At 36.3% G+C, this 23,267-nt stretch overlaps 1 protein-coding gene across 1 annotated transcript in view; it reads right to left on the bottom strand.

Moving 5' to 3' along the window:
- LOC150090571 (protein fem-1 homolog C) overlaps positions 1–23,267 on the bottom strand; it is a 92,491-nt gene that overhangs the window by 20,849 nt on the left and 48,375 nt on the right. Inside the window, exon 3 of the mRNA XM_090378801.1 lies at positions 7,706–8,039. Within this exon, the coding sequence (XP_090234927.1) occupies positions 7,706–8,039 (334 nt within the window). The remainder of the gene's footprint in view (positions 1–7,705; positions 8,040–23,267) is intronic.

Here is a 23,267-nt window from a genome sequence, read left to right as displayed (position 1 = left end):
CTGGAAACTAGGCACCAGCGGGGTGATCTGATAGAGGTGTACAAAGCCTTGAATGGTTTGAGCATGCTCAATGCTGATGGGATTCTTCCTCTAGCTCAGAAAAATCACCTGAGAGGGCATAAATTCAAATTGAGGAAAGACAGATGTAGGATAGATGTGCGGAAATTTGCCTTTAGCCAGCGGGTGGTTGGTGGGTGGAACAGACTTCCATCTCTTGTCGTGGAAGTTGATAGCCTAAATAAGTTTAAGGCTCAGCTGGACAGGTATTTCGAACGAACAGAGGGGTGAAGTGGAAGTGGTTATTTTTATTTATTTATGTTACTTTTTTTTTTTTTTTTTTTTTTTTTTTTGGCTGATGCCGCATAAGCTTGCTTTCTTGCATCAAATGCCTCTACTAATGCTAATGCTAATATGAGATAATGCAGAGAAATTATTTTCTATTGCGGTTCAAACACTTTCATTCATTTTTATACTGCATCAATTGCTTTTTGCTTCATGGCAGTTAGGAATATTAATTCTTTTTTCTGAATCATCTTTCTTTATTTCAATCTCTTGTGTTCTTCTTCTCTATCACTTACACACAATCCATTAATATCAGTATAATTATAAACATTGAAGAAATCAAATTAAACTGTTTCAGTAAGTATTCATGCCATTCCTGTCAGCCTCTCATGTCTTGTGTGGTTTTGTCTGCACCTGGGAAACTCTTTGCAGCAGTTGGACACAATCCATTGATATTAATATTGTTATTGGCATTTACAAAATTATCAAATGAAACTGCTTCAGTTATAACCATAGCAAAAACAGCATTCCAGCTATCACCTGGTACATTTAAACCCTCCTCAGCCTCTAGAATATAACTCATTATTGGAAACCAGAAACCTTGAAACAAGCTTATCTGTTTTTGGAAATTTATTAGCCGCTTGCTTTAAATCATTTATAATTTTGATTTTTGGCAAATTTATTCAGCCTTTTCACAAATAAGTGTCCTGCTTAAAGGAAAGTTCTTTTCTCAGCACTGAGAAAACTACTTTAATGGATATTGGTCTTTACATGGATGACTTGCACTTCTTATTTGTTTCTTACTGCTAACGGACTGGGTATTTTCTGCATTCTTCCAGATTGCATCTTTATTTGCTAGATAAGTTGAGAGTGTATTAAGAAAGCTCCACAATTCAGTATCACTTATAAACTTCCTCTTACCACCCTTCCAAGGACTGAATGACCAATTTTATCCATAACTGACAGTCTTTAGTTCTCTTTAGTGACATCCTTGAGGTTGTCACAGACATTCTCTCAGATATGCCAGACAAGCTGTACTTGCTACCTGGGAATCTAAAATGCTGATGGAACTGATATTCGGGTGACACTCAAGTCAAGTGGACCCAATTTCGGTGAAGTCTGGACGGTCTGTGACAGCCAAATCCTCTGCTTGCACCTTCACGATGGTGGGACTGTTAGTAATCCTGGGTATAACCTCCATGCACAAGTACATGGTGGGTGACCACCCAGGTGTGAACCAATGTAAGCAGGGGTCGAGGTGTGGCACCCACACCACATGGAGGAACGCCACCCCTCTATGTTACCAGGCAGTATTAGATGGTAGATGACTCTCATCAACCGGTGAAATACCACCACTTTGCTTATTGGAGGCTTGAAGTGGTGCAACCCATGTTTAATCTCTAGAGCTAAGTTCCGGTCAACCTTTCCCTATCTCTTCCATCACGCAGTATGATTGATGACTTTTGAGGTTATGATGAACATCGTGGCTAGATCCAATATTCCTTACATTTCGAGGGTACAGCTCTCAAACGGTGTTCGCAGGCTGGCCGCTACTTAGTACACCGGACCGAACCTATTGGCAACTCTCTAGAAAGCTTCCGGATCAGCTAGTGAATAATCTTGCTACCTCTACTCTGCCAGATAGTGACTGAAGGGAGTCCGAGTAGTGTGTGTGTGTGTGTGTGCTGGGAGCATTGTCGAGGCCATGTTATATCAAGGATCTGGGTATATTCTTACCACGTGTACGCCATATCCAAAAACTTCATTACTTCATACAGCATGTCCCACCCACTTTTTCTTACTATTGAATACACCATGAATTGTCAAACTAATAGAGCAAGCTTATCTGCGAAAAGATTTAAACCTCCCAAGCACTTCCTAATTCATTTCACAAATATACGTGGTCTCAATTCTAATCTCAACGATGTCCATTTCCACTTGCAGTCTGCCAAACCCCATGTACTTTTTTCTGACAGAATCTCAGTTATCGGTTGATTCAACTACTGCTCATCTCAGATGCCAAAATTATTCGCTGTATGATTCCTCTCACCTCAAAGGTGGTACTTGTACATATGTCCATTCTGATATTCCCTGTCAGAGACTTGGCAATTTGGAATCTCCTCTCTTTGATCTTCTCTGGCTTAAAATGTCTCTCTACCCCATTGTGTCAAATTTATCTGTTATCTCTACCGTTCTCCCAACTCCACTAATCACTTGGAGCTCTTTGACTTCCTCTCTTTACAACTTGACTTTCTCCAGTCCAACTTTCCTAACAGTGAGGTAATTTTCCTTGATGATTTTAATGTTCCCAACTCCAGCTGGCTTCCGTTTTCTAGTCACACCAACCCAGCAGGTCGAGATGCTGAGACTTTTGCAATTACTAATGACCTAGCACAGATTGTTCATATACAGTAAACCCCCGCTATTCGCGGTATCTGTATTCGCGATTGCTGATTTAATATAAAATGAAACCTAAAAAAAATTTGAATTTTAAAGTGCCGTGAATATTATCCGCCATAAAAAAACATGGGCGTCGCTGAAATTATCTTTCCTGGTCAAAACAGTGCTCAGTGGGTGGGGGGGAGAGGGGTGACAAAATCGCGAGCGTGGATGTTTTTTTCGCTAATCCTTGTTCAGTGCGCTTGTAATGGAAGTTTTCGTTGTTTGCTTTTAATTTATATGCTTATAAATTGAATAAATTTATCAATTTATAAATTGATATGCTTACAAAAGTGATAAATCTACCGTTTTGCAGTTTAAAACAGACTTTTTTGAGTGTGTTAACGGACGAAAGTGACTTTATTGTGGACAAGTTCTTTCTAACCCGTATAAAAATATGGCTACGAATAACAAGAGAAATGTGAAAATATCAAAGAAGGTGATGACATTAGCGAATAAAATTGAGTTATTAGACAAAATTTCTAATGGTGAAAGTGTCTCCTCAGTGGCAAAACATTATAAAATCAATGAGTCAACGGTACCATCAATCAAAAAATCGGAAGAAAAAATCCGCCGTAGTGTCCGTGAAAACGCGCTAATTGCTTCAAAAATTTGCTCTGTAACTCGAGATGTTAAATAAGAAAAAATGGAAAACACTTTAAATCTGTGGATAGAAGACCGAACTCAAAATAAAATTCCGTTAAGTTCACTCATCATTCGTGAAAAGGTAAACCTCCTTTATCAACACTTTAGTGAAACTGGTGATAGCACTGGCGGGATAAGTTTTTTTTGCTAGCAAAGGCGCTGGTTTGAAAGATTTGTTTAAAATTTCTAATAAATATTACATTTAATATTAAATTGTTTCTTATTTTCATTTCGATGCCATATGCTTGCATTTTGCTATGTACTGTCTATGTACATAGTCATATTATGAAGGTACATATAATACATACATAGACAAAATTTTAGACTAGTTTTTCTTATATATTTCATACTTTGGAACGGAACCCCTTTATTACTATGGGAGCCATAACTCAGTATTTGCGTTTTCGGTATTCGCGACATTTCTCAGGAACGTAACCTCCACGAACAGCGGCGGGTTACTGTACCTACAAAAATACCAGACAATCCTAATCATACAGCCAATACGTTTTTTATCTTTTTCTCACAAACAACCCTTTAAGTACACGGTCGAAGTGAGAGGTCCTTTAGGCACTTCAGATCACAACTTGGTGATTGTCTCTTCTCCAATGGAACCTTTATCTCATGGCTATTCCCAACCTCGTGTTGTTTGGCATTACAAGAATGCAAAATGGGATGACCTGCGAGACTTCTTTTCTTCTTTTCCTTGGTCGGATTACTGTTTCAAAACTTCTGATGTCAACGTTTGCTCAGATCGTGTCAGTGAAATTATTCTTGCAGGAATGGAATCCTTTATCCCATACTCCACTTTAAAATCTTGTCCTTTATCTAAACAATAAATGTGCTAAGGCAGTTCAAGAGAAGAATGTTGCATATCGTAATTGGCTTGTTTCTAATTCTTCAGTTTCATTTTCTGCCTACACCAAAGCTCGCAACAATTGTAAAGCAGTTATTAATCACTCCAAACTAGAGTTTGAACAGGCTAAGAGTAGAAAACTAGCTTCTTGCTCTAATGGTAGCCGAGCATTCTGGTCTCTTGCCAAAGCTATTGGCCGCAACTTTTGCCCATCTCTGCTCCCACCTCTGTCCAAACCAGATGGTTCTGTTGTCACTTCAGCCAAGGATAAAGCTGACCTGCTAGCATCCCATTTTTCTTCCAGCTCATGTATTAATGAACTTGGAAAAACACCTCCCACCATTCCCAACACGGTCCATTCAATGCCTCCTGTGGTCTTCCGTCAAAAGGATATCAGAAGGATTTTGATGAGTCTCGATGCTAAGAAAGCTCCAGGTCCTGATGGTATTTCTCCACTTGTTCTCAAAACCTGTGCTCCTGAACTTACTCCTATTCTTTGCCGCCTTTTTTCACTTTCTTATTCCAAAGGTGCTTTTCCTTCTGCTTGGAAATTTGCTCATATCCAGCCAGTTCCTAAAAAGGGTGACAAATCCCTCCCATCCAATTATCGTCCCATTGCAATTACTTCTACTCTTTCGAAAGTAATGGAGAAATCAATTAACCACCAACTCTTAAACTACATAGAAACCTTCCGTCTCATCAACGATCACCAGTATGGATTCCGTCAGTGTCGATCCACTGGTGATATTCTGGCTTATGTTACCCATTTATGGACTAATTCAATGGAAAGGTTCGGTGAAACATAAGTAGTTGCTCTTGACATCTCAAAGGCTTTTGATCGTGTCTGGCATAAAGGTCTTCTAAACAAGCTTCCATCTTATGGTTTGCCAACTGTTTTTAGTAATTGGTTATCCAGTTTTCTCTCCGATCACTCACTGAGGGTGATGGTAGATGGCTCTCTGTCTTCTAACCTCTCCACTAATGCCAGTGTACCCCAAGGTTCAGTTCTTTCCCCCACTCTTTTCCTCTTGTATATTAATGACCTTCTTCCATTGACTGGAAATCCTATCCATATTTCCTGAAAATTACAATCTACAGACATTCAAGCCCAATGTCAACAAATATCTTCTTTCATCTTCTCAACCTCCAACCCAAGCATGGTACTAAATACTATAGGTTCTAATGGTTCTAATACCTCTCGTGTTTGGGGTTCACATAAAAAAAAAAAAAAAAAAATCCTGCATGGTGCTGAAACTCTCAAAGTTGTATATGAGGTGACAATTAAGGAGACAAATTGTCAATTTTTGCATGAAGATTTAGGGAAAAGGAAGGAAGGTATGTGCAAAATTTGTGCTGCACAGCCTCACAGGAGCAATAGTGTCATCATGCAAAGGCTTCAATCAGACTTGACAAGACAATCCTAATTTCCTTGACTGTACTATCACTGGAGGCAAGTGTTGGGTCTTTCAGTACAACACAGAGAAGTGCCAGAGAATGCAGTGGATTTCACAATCATCACCAAGGCCTAAAACATTTTGTTTACACAAGTCCAGGATCAAGATGATGCTGATCATGTTTTTCAACAAACAGTGTGATTCACAAGGAATTTGTACCTGAAGTCAATGTGTGTTCTAAGTACAGATGCTTCAAAGATTACTAAAGTGTATTTCTCAGGTGAGGCTGCAATTCCAAGAGAAAGGCAACTGGTTCTTGATGCACTGCCCCATCTATAACATACTTTTTGTGGAGATATTTTTGATAAAACATGGCATTGTAACAGATCAGCCAATCACCCCACTCTCCCGATCTAGCACTAGTTGACCTTTCTCTTTCCCAAAGTAAAACTGCCCTCAAAAGAATGAGATTACAGGATGTTGAGGACAAAGAAAAACAAAACTGCCAAACTGAAAATCACCTCTTTGGATGCCTTCGTTGACTCTTTTCAGAAACTTTTAGAAGGGTATAATAAGGGCATTCAATCAGGTGGTGAATACTTTGAATAAAAATAAAACCATTTTTGAGCTCAATCACTGTGTGTTTTTCATTGTACCAGTCCAGGAACTTTATTGCCAGACTTTTGAAAATGAAATTGAAACCAAAACAAGCTTAATAGAAAATATACTAACTGTGTTCATTGTTGTCAATTTGCATGACCAAATCATGTGACTTTGGCCTATATATATGTATGTAACAATACTGTAAATTTTGATCTTTATATAACACCCAAATTGCTAAAACAGTTCATTCTAAACAAGCAGAATTATTGCAGGTGCTAAGTACGTTTAATGTTAAATTTACCGACAAGTGATCAGGATTGCCAGATCAAGTGATTTTGTCAAAATCACATGATGAGAGAAAGCACGTCTCAGGAATTGATGTAATATATATGTTCCTGCTTAGTTTTAGCCAACCAGAAACAGTGTTGATTTAGTTTTACAAGACCAAATCACAGAAATCTAGAGTTAAGAACAGAATTAAATTCAGGTGAGTCAAGAATTTCAATGCATTATTCCTGTCAAGGAATAATGCATTGAAATATTATTTGTCAAAACAAATATTATTTGTTTTGACAAGTGATTGCCAGATCGAGAAATCTGACTTATTGAAGCACCTGTTGGAGTCTACTATACAAAGGTGTCATTTTAGGAATAATGTGAATCTGTCAGAAATACAAAGATAAGAGCAACAAGACTGATTAAGGACATCAAAGGTAATTCTTATTAAGAGAGAACACCTGAATTCTCTAAGTTACAGCACTTGGAAACCAGGCATCTGTAGGTGATCTTATGTTTAAAAGGATTTAAAAGGGTTGAGTGAACTGAATACTGAGGGAATCTTTATACTAAATCATGTGAAATGTATAACATACTGCCATGAGAATGAACTGAAGATCACCACCAGATGCAGTCTACTTTAGGAGTAAAGGGCCAATTACAGTATTTTGATTTTTATATTAATTTTAATTTAAAACAAAGGTAATCATAAATGTATAACAAATAATGCAAAAAATTCATTGTTTTCATTTCAGTCTGTCTATAATAGAAATTTAATATCTGTAATCACATCTCCTTTATCACTAAGTCCATTATTTCTTAAATATATGGCAGTGACTTTCACTTCATTCTCATAACAGTATGACTATACAAAGGGTGATAAATTTAAACTTAAAGTAGATAAATGTACACTGAATGTCCAAATTTTTTTATTCAGAGTGATTGACAGTTGCAATAAACAATTCCCACCTATTTTTGTAAAGACTGGAGGTTTATCAAAATTTTAGGAGAGAAAAGTACCTAAAAGAAAGGGTACTTTTTTATACTTTTTTTTTGCTTATGCTATATGAGATTGCCTTCATGTATCATTTTTCCAATACTAATACTACAGATACTTAACTAATACTAATAAGGCACTTAAATATTCTGTTCAATTCTTAATTTAATATTTTTTACCTTTATATTGTAAAAGTATGTTATGATAAATCCTTACCTTTTACACTTTTTCTATTTACATCAGCTCCACATTCAATAAGATACTTTGCAATCTTGAAATGGCCTTTATAACAAGCAATCATGAGACAGGTGTGTCCATGTCGATTTGCTATTTCAATGTCTGCACCACTTTCAATAAGGTACTTGACTATTTCAAAGTGACCATCAAAACAAGCAGCCCTTAATGGCGTAGAGTTTGTTTTTGTTGTGCTGTTAACTGAAGCTCTGTGACCAATTAAGGATCTTACAACATTTAAGTGACCAGCAGCTGCTGCACACCATAAAGGAGGGGCACCTTCAATGGTTTCTCCTTCAAATGTTACAGATCCAACCTAATTGAAAAATGTTTCATAACTAAGAATTTTGAATTAAATAAACATGAATAACACTAATAAAACCACATGAATCAAGCAGATTTTATTGTGCAAAAAGTATTAACATTAAGTAAGTTAAACTCCTACTCTCGACACATCAATTCAAGAATTTTTTATTATTTTTCTGAACTTAAATAACTTTATATAAAACTAGATAACTCAGCAATTAAATGATTATAAACAAATAAAATCAAGAAATTGGGTATAACACAATTCACGGTATGACAGTTTTGTGCATAACAAATCAGTGTGATCATCTTCATTTTTCCCCCTTCCATCTGGTTTATATGCCTGTTTTTAATTTTGGCATCAAATTCATACTACTAAAACAGCATAGGCTTTGATAGCTAAAAAAAAAAAAAAAAAAAACCCCCCCACTGATCTTCATTTATTTTTCTTTGTTCTAGTTTCTCTGTAAGTAAATTTCTTCTAACATTCCAGCATTCAACCAAGTTATCCTACTAAAACATGGGCTTCAACAGATTTCAAAATAAATAAATAATAAAACACCCATTTTCTTCGGAGGAATTTTATTGTGGCTTAAACACAGAGCGTACAGATAAAGCAGAAATATATGAGCTTTCGGCTATATGGTAGCCTTCGTCAGAATTAAAATACATGAATGGCAGTTGGAATGAAGATGTGCACTGCCAGGTGCGTGAGACGCGAGGTTTAATTGTTTGTTGACGTCTGTGGCTGTGACGCATGATGACGTGGCCAGCGCTTGTCCAATGACAGAACTACTGACTCTGTGATCGGGTTGACTTGGCAACCACTGTTCCTGTTTAAGGATTTATCCGAAGATTTTATATTTAATGATTCCAACCAGGTACGCTTTAGGTAATGGTGGGATCTGTCTACCACCACGACATCGCGGTGTGGGTCGATGTCGTGGTGGGTTGTCCAGACATGTTCGGCGATAGCTGAGTGTTCTATATCCGCTAAACGGATCGCTCTTTTGTGCTCCGAGAGACGTTTCTCGAGTCGACGTCCAGTCTCTCCGAAGTAGCAGCTAGTGCAGTCACGGCAAGAGATGCGGTAGACTAAACCGCTCTGCAGAAGGGTGGGGACAGGTGTTTTCACGTTGGAAATGAAAGAACGCAGTTTCCTGCCTGGGAGCTGGATGCACTTTATTCCGTGCGTTCTCAGGATTCTACCGATCTGTTGTGACAGGTTGGGGTAGTATGGGATGAATGCCCTTGTGGATGGCTCGTCACTGTTGGTGTTGTAGCTGGTCGTCACGATGTCACGTGTCTGTAGATCACACCTGTCGAGGACGTCAATGGGGTAGCCACACCTCGTAAGGTCTACTTTGACCCTAGTGACCTCTTTGCGTCTTTCATCAGCGGAGCTGGAGTGTGTCCAGGCGCGAGTAAGCAAGGTTCGGGCCGTGGAGAGGAGGTGGCCTCGCGCGTGTGCTGACCGGAAGTTGGTAAACTGGCCAGCACACATGGGCTTACGATAAACTGTAGTCCTCAGGTATGTGCCTTCACGTCGGACAAGTGTGTCTAAGTATGGTAAAGAGTTGTTCGACTCCAGCTCAATCGTGAATTTTATGAAGGGTGATAGTGAGTTGAGGTATGATAGAAGTCGCTGACCTGAGTCTCTAGGGATGACCACGAACACATCGTCAACATAGCGACACCAAAAGGCGATGTGATCAGGTGCGTGTGCAAACGCACGTCCCTCTAACTCCTCCATCACGATGTTTGCTGTGACTGAGCTGACTGGGGAACCCATGGCCGTGCCATGTATCTGCTGGTAGACTGAGTCATTAAATATGATCGCACCCCCTGCTAAGCACAGTCTGAGGGCGGTGGAAATGTCATCGGGTGTGAGACCAGTTCTTTCGTTGAGGGTTCTATCATTGTCCAAGAGTTGTTTTGCACAAGAAATGGCAAGTTCCACAGGGATGGAGGTAAAGAGCGATATGACGTCGAACGATGCCATAACTTGATTCTGCGAGATGGATACAGTGCGAATCCTCTTTATGAATTCAACACTGTTGGAAACGGTGTGGGTGGTCTTGCCAACCAGAGGAGAAAGAAGTCTCGAGACAAATTTAGACAGCTCGTAAGTCGGTGATCCACAGCAGGATACAATTGGTCTCAGTGGTGTGTCTTCTTTGTGCACTTTCGGTAGGCCGTAAAACCGTGGGATCTGACATCCGGAAGCACGGAGGTGATTACGGGTTGACTGTGTGATCTTCCCTTGTTTCAGCCAACTGTTGACGAGGATATTCACCTCTGATTCCCATCGTTCTAAAACTCTGTTGGGGTTGATGGTCAGGGGTTTGTATACAGTAGTATCCCGGACAACTCTTGGACAATGATAGAACCCTCAACGAAAGAACTGGTCTCACACCCGATGACATTTCCACCGCCCTCAGACTGTGCTTAGCAGGGGGTGCGATCACATTTAATGACTCAGTCTACCAGCAGATACATGGCACGGCCATGGGTTCCCCAGTCAGCTCAGTCACAGCAAACATCGTGATGGAGGAGTTAGAGGGACGTGCTTTTGCACACGCACCTGATCACATCGCCTTTTGGTGTCGCTATGTTGACGATGTGTTCGTGGTCATCCCTAGAGACTCAGGTCAGCGACTTCTATCATACCTCAACTCACTATCACCCTTCATAAAATTCACGATTGAGCTGGAGTCGAACAACTCTTTACCATACTTAGACACACTTGTCCGACGTGAAGGCACATACCTGAGGACTACAGTTTATCGTAAGCCCATGTGTGCTGGCCAGTTTACCAACTTCCGGTCAGCACACGCGCGAGGCCACCTCCTCTCCACGGCCCGAACCTTGCTTACTCGCGCCTGGACACACTCCAGCTCCGCTGATGAAAGACGCAAAGAGGTCACTAGGGTCAAAGTAGACCTTACGAGGTGTGGCTACCCCATTGACGTCCTCGACAGGTGTGATCTACAGACACGTGACATCGTGACGACCAGCTACAACACCAACAGTGACGAGCCATCCACAAGGGCATTCATCCCATACTACCCCAACCTGTCACAACAGATCGGTAGAATCCTGAGAACGCACGGAATAAAGTGCATCCAGCTCCCAGGCAGGAAACTGCGTTCTTTCATTTCCAACGTGAAAACACCTGTCCCCACCCTTCTGCAGAGCGGTTTAGTCTACCGCATCTCTTGCCGTGACTGCACTAGCTGCTACTTCGGAGAGACTGGACGTCGACTCGAGAAACGTCTCTCGGAGCACAAAAGAGCGATCCGTTTAGCGGATATAGAACACTCAGCTATCGCCGAACATGTCTGGACAACCCACCACGACATCGACCCACACCGCGATGTCGTGGTGGTAGACAGATCCCACCATTACCTAAAGCGTACCTGGTTGGAATCATTAAATATAAAATCTTCGGATAAATCCTTAAACAGGAACAGTGGTTGCCAAGTCAACCCGATCACAGAGTCAGTAGTTCTGTCATTGGACAAGCGCTGGCCACGTCATCATGCGTCACAGCCACAGACGTCAACAAACAATTAAACCTCGCGTCTCACGCACCTGGCAGTGCACATCTTCATTCCAACTGCCATTCATGTATTTTAATTCTGACGAAGGCTACCATATAGCCGAAAGCTCATATATTTCTGCTTTATCTGTACGCTCTGTGTTTAAGCCACAATAAAATTCCTCAATGAATCCAGAGCGCGTAGGCCTGTTTCGTTATACCCATTTTCTTCAAAACTTTCCCACTTTCTTCCATACTGATTAATAATACTCCCTCAGATAGCATAGTGGTTAGGATAACTGCCCTTCCATAACATGTGGAAAAGGACTTGGTTTGAATCCCCCCCCTCCAAAGTAAACCAACAATAGAATACATGCAATTTACAATCATTATATACAGATGCCTCAAAGCCTTGGTTGTTTGGTGCAAAAATACCTGTCTGATTCTTTTTTTTTCTTTTTTTTTTATAGGATCTCCCTAAAAAAATTTGAATGGCATTAAAAAATGGTGGATGGTACTGGGATCCCCAAATTAACTATTTGTAGCACAGCAAGCATGTTAAAAGTTTACATCTTAGATATTGTTTGTCATACACTGAATTCACATTCACCAAATTGTTATATATAGTAAATTGTCTCATGCATGAAATGTGTACAGAATTAACATGAACCCCAAAAAATAATTCACCAGTGTCTCATCTAGGGAAAAAAATAAAAAGTAATTGTCAATTATATTCAGTCCTAAGCAAGAAGATATTCCTTTAGTTGGATTAACATTAACTTCTCTTTTTGTTTGATGTGTTCACACATTGTTTCTGCTCCATCCAAAGGACTAAATTTTCTTTCTTTAACCAGATATTATATTTCATTTTGGACAGCTGTCAACTGTGTTACCATATTTCAAATCTACATTAGACTCTGGAAAGCTTTGCCAGAAATTTTTTTTAATCTATCCAAAAAAATAAAAGCAAGCAATCTGGTTAATCAACGACACCTCTCCCAAACTGATTTCACTTTCTATCACACAGACATTGTTTCAGTTGCATTCATGATCTAGTGGGTATAAGGAAGTTCATCTGAAGTGGCATATGTAATTTCACCTTTCTTCTAAACTGGTTGAATCAAGTGCCAACCAGATAGCATCCATCAATTCATGGATAAGTTCTGACCTCAAACTAATTTTCTTCACTTATTCCCATTTATTTTGTCTGAAACAACCTTTCATATGCCTACAGAAACTTGAGTGCAATTCAAGAGATTTTTCCAACTTCTCAAACCTGAACAATATCAAAATACCACAGGTTTCAAGAATATTTTGCTGCTGAAATCTGTGGTATTTTGTCATCTAATTTTGATACAACTCCTAAGTTTGACCCAACTACTGCTGACACTCCTTTCATCAACATTTTATTTAGCTTTTTTTCTCTGACTTAAGTTCAAATTATATGTAAGCATTATTTATTTATTTATTCATTCATTCATTCATTCATTCATTCATTTAATTCTTGAATTACAGAGTAAATTCCAATTATAATGCAACATACAAACCTAAACCAAATTTCTGAAATAAAAAATACAAAAATAAAGAAAAAATAGAATTAGGTTGAAATAATGTCACTGAATGATAATATTAAAAACAGAGGTCAATTTCAAATATAACATTTTTAAATGTTTTAAAAGTAGAGAATTGAACAAAAGGAATTAAATTGCACAAATTATATGAATTATAAAGTTCTTTTAATGTTTATGTTAAAAACATTAACAGGTCACAGCTGCTCAGTCAGACTTAAAATAAATTAAAAGATTTTAAATTTTGTTAAGCTCTGATTGGCATGTTCTAAAAAATGTGTTTAAGGAGAATCTCTAAAGATTAAATTATTTAATAACTTGAATAGCAGACATATGCAACCAATTTCAATCTTCAATAGGCCAAAAGAAGAGATATTGGAGATGCAAAATCTAAGACAGACAGACAGACAACAAGTTTAGCATGCAGTTATTTCAGAAGGTGAAATGTTAAAACAGGATGTATACATCTCATATCCAATGGTTTTATGAGCTTCAATTGATATAAAGTTAATGGCAGCAGTGGTGTCACTTTTCCATACTAATATCAAAAAATCCACTTTATACAAAAATAATAACATCCAAAGTGATACCTCAAATACACATAAGTTTCACAAACATGTTATAATGGGTTCACATAATTATTCATAATGAGACATTCATAATTATAAATAATCTTAATATTCTTAATATTCAGTAACCAATGTTCATTTTCAAAAGCTGTTAAAATCCCCCCCCCCCCCCTTTTACAACAAAACTGTGACATGGAGTAGTTTGTGCACCAGATTTGGAATCAACATAGTTAATTTAAAAAAAAATTAGACTATATATTTGAAGTACTCATGATAAGCACCAACATCAAGAGAGTTATTAGAGAATGGGATCTAAAAGAAGTGATAAGTTAATTTTCCAAAAAATATGGATAATTAAATCCTTATTCTTCAAACTTACTGGTAAGAGTAAGAATTGCATTTTATTAGGAAATATACAAACTGAAAAATCTATGTTACAGAAAAGAAAAAATTATAAATGGTTAGAAAAAAAAAAGCAATCTAAGAACTTAGTGATAATCACACCAGAGATATTTAGGAAACTAACAGAGATCTTAATAAAGTGCAGTAAGTTCCCCATGGACCAAAACTACTTCAAATCACCTTGATCCTTAATATCAGGCTGAAACGGAAATCAGTATCCACAAGAACATGTTCACTCTTTTCTGAACACATATATGCAGCTTCAAATTTTAATCCACTTGGAGGGAACACCACCCTACATTTAGAACTTTTTCTTCCAATTTGACAGAAGAAAAACAGGACATTTTTGTCAAGCAACCTTCAACCAGGGGCTGATTAATTCAGTCACAGTGAGAAGAAAGGGCAAAAAATTTTCTGCCCTTTCCAATCCTTACCGACTCAACCTCTGTGCGTTGAAGCCATGGTTAGAAAAATTGGCAGTAAAAGTATTAAATGGTCAAAATTTGCAATTCCATTTTGTTTAAACTATTCTGAGAGGTAGTAGACTGTCTTCACTAACATTTTGTTCATTGTGGAAAAATTCTCCCAAAGCCAAACCAGATTTGCTAAAACAATCTATTGCTGTTGCAGGCTTAAACAGTATCCCATGCATCTTTCATCAAACAAATTGAAACCAATATAGAAACACTGCACATAATCCTCAAAAATAACCCTTGCAGCCCTTAATAACAAAAACATTTGAATGCAAAAGCACCAGGTTTATGTTGGATAAATACTGCATGTGAAGATGCACTGGACAGTTCACAGCTACTGACCAGTAGAATTCTTTTTAAAATTTGGTGTTCCACTTATATACATATATGTTGATTGTAGTTTTCTTTATTCTGAATGGTTACGTACTATTCTTTTAGAAATTTTAGTAATTTATAAAAGTAATTTACCGTATACATTTGGTACTGAGGCAAAAATTACAGTAATATTTTAACCACACCCAAGAGGATTATACTCTGTAATTGTGTCTAACTTAGAATAGTTTCTCGCACATATTGAGCTCTGGTGTTTGCCATATGTTAAAAAAGCATACATACTTTAGGTTTCCCTGCAGATGTTGTTGATTTTGTCTCATTATTTCACTTTGTCCGATGGATTTAGCCCCTTATCTCGAATTAACTGAGTTTGTTTCTAGTCAATTGATACAAATGAAGATAAAATGTGACAGAGATAAAATTGTTTTCACTGTGATTCTCGTCATAAACATAAGTTTGTACAGGTGCAGCAGGTGGTAGGCAGAAAGTAATCTTGTAAATCCTTTCTTTCCAAAGTGTAGTTTTTTCACATTGATATTTTTAGCTCAAATTTTGGATAAGTTAAAAAAAATGTCAGTTTTGGTGAAAGTGAAAATGGGTGGATTTTTAATCACAAAATGTTTGTTGATCAGATGTTTCAAGAATGTAATGATCTTACAACGTCTGGAAGTGGTGAAAAGTATCAAATATTTCTTTTTTAAAAATGACTTTTTTGAGATTAACACTCCATTTTTAATGAACAGTGAAGTTATGGCAAAGTTGCATCGAGAATTGGGTTGCCAGCATAAAAAAGTGAAGAGGGTAATTGAAAGCATGTCAAATTATTATAATACAGGCGAATCAGTGAAACTATTTTTTTTTTAAAGATTATAGTTTTTATGCATGAGAATTTTGTTACTTTATACAGAGGTGTATAGAGTTAAATGTCATTCAAGCTATAACCATTTATACAGAGGTGTATAGAGGTAACAAATGACATTCAACAAGCTACACCCATAATAACTTCAGGTTATTATTTAGGGCTACTGCATATGACACTGAACATATACTTATGCAAAGGTTAATGGAGCAGTAGCATTAATAGAAATGTGTTGTGATTTTAATAAAATAACATTATTAAACAAACCACCTGTTTGTATTTCAGTACAGTGGATTCTGGTTATTTGGGCCACCGGTTAACTGGGACAGCTGTTTATTTGGGGAAAATCTTAAAAAACAGAACCCAATTTAGAAAATAGCCAGGGTTTAATTCGCTTAATTGAGACAACATGCCGTTTAATCAGGGCAGGAGACCTGGAGATTACCCTACGATTGTCTAAGACCGAACCACGTGCTACGGTCTGATTTCTGGAGGTCACAACCATAAAACAATAAAAACAATTAGCAGTCACCTGTTTATTGGGCTTTTCTGTTAGTGCAATCTATCATAAATGGATAGCAAACTCGATCTTGTTGAATTTGCGATAATACTGACAGATGGAATTCTGTGGGTTATTATGATGAAATGTGTTTACACTTCCATGGAATCTTCAATCATATAAAAAAAATTAATTTTCAGAATCTTTTCTTCATTCCTATTTTTAAAGCTTCATAACTTGTTACTCCGTTCTCATTTGCGCGTATCGTGTTACTTGAAATTTGCGTGTGCCAAGTTCTGTAACTGATTACTTATCTTTTTACTGTTTTAAATTTTAACACCCACCTACAAATGTCAGTGAACAGAAATATCAACCAGTTAGTATGTACATATTACAGTACGTATTAATTATTCCGATTTTCACATATCATTTAATTTTTTTAATTGGTAAGGTAATAAAGGGTAAATTTGTGCTTAATATATCTTTACTTTTATAGCCTGTGGATAATATTCCTCATATTTTCGCCAGTTAGAATTGCTGCTTAATAGAATTAAAATTCAATTCACAAACGTGATCACAATGACTGGCACTTAGTACATATCGTATAGTGAATGGTACTTTACTATGGTGACTCCATCGTAACGTGATTTTATTTTACAGTGAACCAATTGTAAAGCAGGAGTCCATTGTATTTTTAATTTTTTTTTTACGTGAAACTTCAGATAATTGAGGCAGTCGCTTAATCAGGCCAAAATGCACTAGTCCCGATGTGTCCCAAATAACCGGAATCGACTGTATATATAAATGAATAAATTTTACAATTCATAAAATCCACCAAAACAATAATGAACATTGATGTTAGGAAGGAATAAGCATTAAATGAAAAACACATTTTATGCCATCAGGCTTATATGAAGGGTTAGAAAAGAATTAATGGGGTAGGGGGAAGTAATGACCCTCTGACTGCTGTATAACCCTCAGTTAGTGTTATCACTTCTGTCAAAAAAATAAATAAATAAAAGTTATTCTGGAGGTCAGTACATTCCTTCCCCCTTTAAGAGCAGAGTTTAGCTCTTATAGGTTGATTGGCGGTGACCTTGCAATTCACTTCTCCAAAGCATTCCATGCATGTTCTAGAAGTTCCTAGTGTAGGCATCTGGGAGACTACTCCATTCTGTGGATATCTTTGACTTCCAGAAATCATTTGTTATTGATTTATTCATCAGTTTAATACATTGTTTTCATCCCTCAGTTCATCAACAGGCTTAACAGTATGGGAAGTGTATTATTTTCTGTAAAAAGAATTGACCAATTACATTCTGGGACAACCTCATATAGGACTCTAAAATTTCATCTATATTTTGAGCAGTTAAGGTCAACAATACAGAGATAAAGTCGAAGACAGGAAAAGGTGCGAGTGTGGTATCTCCCCATACCATTATTCCCATGTACAGTAGGGCTGATGTGGCTATTAAATAACAAAACTGTTGTAATAAAATAAACATAATGAAATATTTTGCACCTTACAAATTATCCCCTTCAAAATAATTGCCTTGGGCTTGCACACACTTTCATACATTTCTTCCGAGCACAGAAACATTTCTGGAATTCATCTTCTGTAAGCCCTTTTAACACTTCAGTCATTTTTTTCTGAATGTTTTCGGTGGACTGAAATTGGGTTCCCTTAAATATACTTTTCAGTTTAGGGAAGAGAAAAAAAAGTCAATAAAGAGCTAGGTCTGGCAAGTAAGGGCATGTTCACACAAGGGGATTTGTTTTTTGGCCAGGAATTGGTGAATAGAGAGCATGTTGTGTACTGGAGCATTATCTTGATGTGGTGTCCAACTATCTTTGCACAATTCAGGTCTACAATTTTTTTTTTCATGTAGCCTTGTCAGAACTTCACTATAGTATGTTTGACAGTTCAATTTGGTGGGACATATTCAGCCATAGCTGGATATCATCATTATTCTCTTCCTTGGTGATTCCCTTCTATTTCTGACTCTTGTTCACTCTCTTTCTCAGGGTAACTCAATTTTTTTTTTTTTTTTTTTTTTGCTGGTGCAGAAAAAGCCTCAGGCTTCCTTGCACCATATGACCAGTAATAATAATATCGTTGAGAAATATCAAAAGCCAACCATGCCTTCTTTATTAACATGTTCATTGGGAAGCTTTCTTTTTTTTTTTTGAAACAACAGTTTCTATGATTTTATATAATTATATAATATAACTGTGATTTTACATAATATAATTACCAAAAAAATACTTTTTTGTCAGTTATGTTCACAGGTTAAAACGATTATATGGTTCTCACATCTTTTGCCAACAACCCATTTTTCACCTTTATATTTAAAAGTTATATTAGGCATCATGTTATTAAACATTCCAGTTTCGTTTGCATTGTAGATGTATTCTTTCCTGTAACCTTTCTAACATTCTACACCCCAAAACATTTTTTACCCCCATTCACTTGCTGTTTCATAATCTGCTGATAGGGCTTCTCCTAAAGCCAGATCAAAAGTGCACTGAGCCAAACTTTGCTCTGGTGAGCATGCCCCCATCCCATTCATAGAAGCTGAAAAAAGGTTTTTTAGTTCAAAAATAAAATAATTTTTTTAAATATAATTTCATTGTTTATGTCATTCAGGTCAATTTATTAAAATCTTAAAATAAATTTTAAATTTCTTAATTTAGCTTAATAAACAAGTATCATTATATACATGTTAAAATTTTTACTTCAAGTCTAAATCCATGGCAACAGCATGCTTAAATTGATAAATTTGCCAATTCAGCCAATCAATGTTTTGTCATTGTGGAATGGAGATAATGTGTGATTAACTTCATCTTTGAAAAGCTTAATGATGGCCACTGATATGGGAAACAAAAGAATTTTCGGCTACACAAATATTTGCCAACAATGCTGTTAAATTGTTCGAACACATGAATTGCATGATTTTCCACATAAAATAACTGTCTTTGAAATGGTTTCTCAAATATTTAAGTTCTTTATATAAATCCTTGCTGGATGTGTCTTTCTGATCACCACCTGGCAAAACAGAATAGAATTTCTGTTCTACAGGTTCTAAATAGAATTTCTAAATTTATAATGCAGCTCATCAATTCTCATTTCTGTGGCATAATTCAAATCACATACAAAATGGAATTAATTGTTATGTTTTATGATCAACTCAACCTGTTTTTCAATGATTGAATTGTGTTGCTGAAAATGTTGAAAAAGTGGAACTCGCCTATCATTCAATGTTTTAGTTTTAGACTGTGTTATATAAATAAAAAAGTTGATCCTAAAAGTTCTCTCTCTCTCTCTCATTCTTACTTAGTCTTTGTGTTCATCACTAAACCATCTTTTTTGGGATAAATGTGTTGCTCAAATTCAGATTCAGTTCAATTGACAACTGTTTTGCACGATCTAGAAGGTACTATATTTATCATCCATTCTGCAGTTAAGGTACTCAATTTATTTTGAAAGCAGAGAGACCACTTGTGATATATTCAAACTGAACCCTTAAGACGATTTTGTTTGTAATGCTTATTTGGCTCAAAATGGCATACCAAATAATTATGCAGCAGATGAATTTCTTTTGTTTGTTTTTTTTTTCAATTGTCCTTTTTTTTAAACCATTCACTTGTTTCTTGTTGATTGTTAGTGATATATACAGGAATTCCACATTATTCGTTGCAGTTACATTCCTAGAACTGTGAGGAATAAAAACAATGAGGCCAATCAACTTCCATATGTATTGACTTGTATATGGCATGCATTGCTATAAAGATATAGTCCAATGGTAAAATATATATTTTATGTCCATAAAAAGGACAGATGTTCCTTAAGATCAATATGTATCACTTTTAATAAAGTATAAAAATATTACTAAATAGAAAAACAACTGGCAGCTCAATCCTACCCCCTCACTAAACGTAAGTTGTGCCTTATCTCCTATATAATTTGTGTTCCCTAGTCGACAACTGTTTTCTCCTTAGTATAAACCTCCTGTAATATAAGTTATAAACAATAAAGTTACCAGTTTACCTCTGCAAGGACTCATACTGAGGCCCCATTTTTCTTAAAGAACTGATTTTTGGATGTTTTCTTTTCTTTGTAAAGTTCTTTGTAACAGGAAATTGCATTTAAAGCAATCAAACCATATATGAATAGCATTAAAAGCTTCTCCATTTGCACTTTCACCAAATGGAAACACCATAAGAAAATTTATATCAATTTCATAAATAATACTACAATGTGTATTAAAAACAAATGAAGATATTTTAAATCTTTTCAATTTATTCTTGAAAATTAAATAATTCAAAGTAACATTAAGATGAACTTCAAGAGAAATTGAGAAATGCTCAATAAATACATAAAGCAAACTGATTTTTCAGCAATATGACCTGACATGAGCTATCACGGATTATGCCAGACAAGTGGAAAAAATTAAGAATGAAGAATGAACAATCAAACAACAGGGCCACGAACAATGACTTCCTGCATGTGTGTATGTTCTGTTGCTCTTTAATTTTTGGCATCCTATAAATTTTGGTGCACTGATCCAAAGCCATGTTGGTTTGGAATTTAAGGTGGCCTGGCTTCTCTTCCACTAACTATAGCATAAACAATGTTATGTCAATTTTTAAAATGATCAAGTCATCTGTTGTTACATGTGCAATTCTTGTGCCTTAATTATTTTGCAAATTTTTCTGCTTGTACTTTTAAAATGGGGCCATTGATTGGCAAACTAGCATTCCTCTGTGCCTTTAACCATTCCAGCAGTGCTTCATGGAGATTATTCAAATCACATTTCCTCATTTGTAGTGTGGGCGTTTTCTAATGTAGATAAAATCTGCTTCTTGCCACTTTCTAACTCTGAAATACATCAACTTTTTCATGAACTGACATCTCCTTTTATTTGTGGACATAATACTTGTTTAAAGGAAAAATCCAGGGGCTCACATCTGGTGAGTACAGGCTTGGCACACCCAGGATCCTCAGCTGGATATCATCATCATTCTTTTTCTTGGTGATTCCCTTCTACTTCTCTCTCTCTCTCTCTCTCTCTCTCTCTCTCTCGGGGTAATTCAGAATTTTTTTTCTTTCTTTTTTTTCCTTCTTGGCTGGTGCAGTATAAGCCTCAGGCTTCCTTGCACCATATGGCTAATAATAATAATAATAATAATCTCCACTGTAATTTTGTCACAAGTGGCATAAATTTTTGGCAAAACTCAAATAAAGTACTGTACTTTTAAACACTATGGCAAGTTCAATTCCTCCTAAGCATTCACTGGACCCTGTGGCTTTCCTCATTACTGATACTGTTTGAAAAGGATGTCATATTCCAGTGTTTACAAAATTTTATAACTGAATTACAGCTGACAAATATGGTAGCTGCGTCCCTGCCTGGGAACAAATTTTTACTTTTGCAAGTTTCCCACGTACAATTAACATTTCATTAAAATACTTCTTATTACTCCTCTAAACGAGAGAAATAGGGGAAAAACTGAATATCCATAGTAACTACTCTTGGATAAGTCCTGTTATTTATAAAATTTAATTGTCTAAACTGAGGGACTATACCACAGAAAGAGAATACAGTAGCTCAGAGGGCTATACTTTGGAAACGTGCAGACCAAGTTTGCTTGATATATCCGTGGAGTACCATGTGTTAAAATTTTGTATGTAAATGCTTGTCAACTTAACTTGGAGATAGCATTTGTTCACTATAGCCATGGCTTATTTATGTCCATGCTCATTATAACCAAGTTTGAGTGTAACATGTTGGAAAGTTATAATACTGAAATAAATTTTATAAACCAACAATGTCCTTAAGGTTTTTGTAATAGTGTGGAGGATCAGAATGACCTATAAAATGGGAGAAATTAAAATTCCTCCCAGTAAAATTATGTGAGTTTAAAATGAGAATGTTTTTTGCTAAGTGCTCTAAATTACATTTTAGGCGGTGTTTCCCAACCTTTTTTTTACCATGCCCCACCTAAGTCTTTCTAAAATTCTGATGCCCCCTATGTAACGTTGGGAAACACCGATATACATATTTTTTATATTCAAAAATTGAATTATTCCCTAAATGAAGCCTAATTACAACTTGTTCAGGACACGAGACTTAGGTTTTAGGAAGAAATCATTAGGAAAAATTAAGAAAAAAATAGGAAGTAAATTTTCAAAACATATAATAGACATTGTGATATCCAGTCGATTTCTTTTCTTTAGTAACAAAATCATTTATGGCACTAAATCCACATTCAGCTAAATATGAAGATGGAAACTGTAACAATAGCTCTCTTGCAAAGTTGGTTGAATTTGGGTATTTAATTTCTGTTTCATCACAAAGCCATGCCATCGCTTCTTTTATATTGAATAAAGTTTTAACTGACTCATCATTTTGCATTTCTGAGAATTCTTCTTGGTACTGCATTGATACATCAGACAAATCCACTAACATTGGTTGCATCATCCAGGTTGGAAAATCAATTTGTTTTAAATCAAAAAACCTTTCTTTTAAATCATCGGACAGAATTTTCAGATGATCAACAATAACAAATACAGTACAGCGGTATCAGTCACTTCACATTTTTGCAGACAACGAAACTGTTCAAACTTTTTTTACAAATATATTTTTGACATAATTTAATAAATGTAATGAAACCAAATGTCTTCGCTTTTGCATCGACGAGAGTTTTATTTGTTCCTTGAAGTTGTTTATTTAATATATTTAGTTTTTAAAAGATATCGGCTAAATAACTCACAAATGCTTTACCATCGACCGTTAACAGATGCTTCATTTTAGGTTTGTCACTTAAAAAGTCACTAATAGTATCAAATAGTTCCATAAATCTTTTCAAGCAGTTCCCTTTCGAGAGCCACCTTACTTCAATGTGAAGTAAAAGTCTCACATGGTCTTCATTTTGTTCTTCACAAAAAAGCTTGAAGAGACACAAGTTTTCCCTAACACAATGCACAAGAAGC

This window comes from Mastigoproctus giganteus, chromosome 1 (genome assembly GCF_048544385.1).
Source record: "Mastigoproctus giganteus isolate SK-2022 chromosome 1, ASM4854438v1, whole genome shotgun sequence".
Classification (NCBI taxonomy): Eukaryota; Metazoa; Arthropoda; class Arachnida; order Uropygi; family Thelyphonidae; genus Mastigoproctus; species Mastigoproctus giganteus.
The sequence above is the reverse complement of the archived record's forward strand: the minus strand, read 5'-3'. Positions and strand labels throughout refer to the sequence as shown.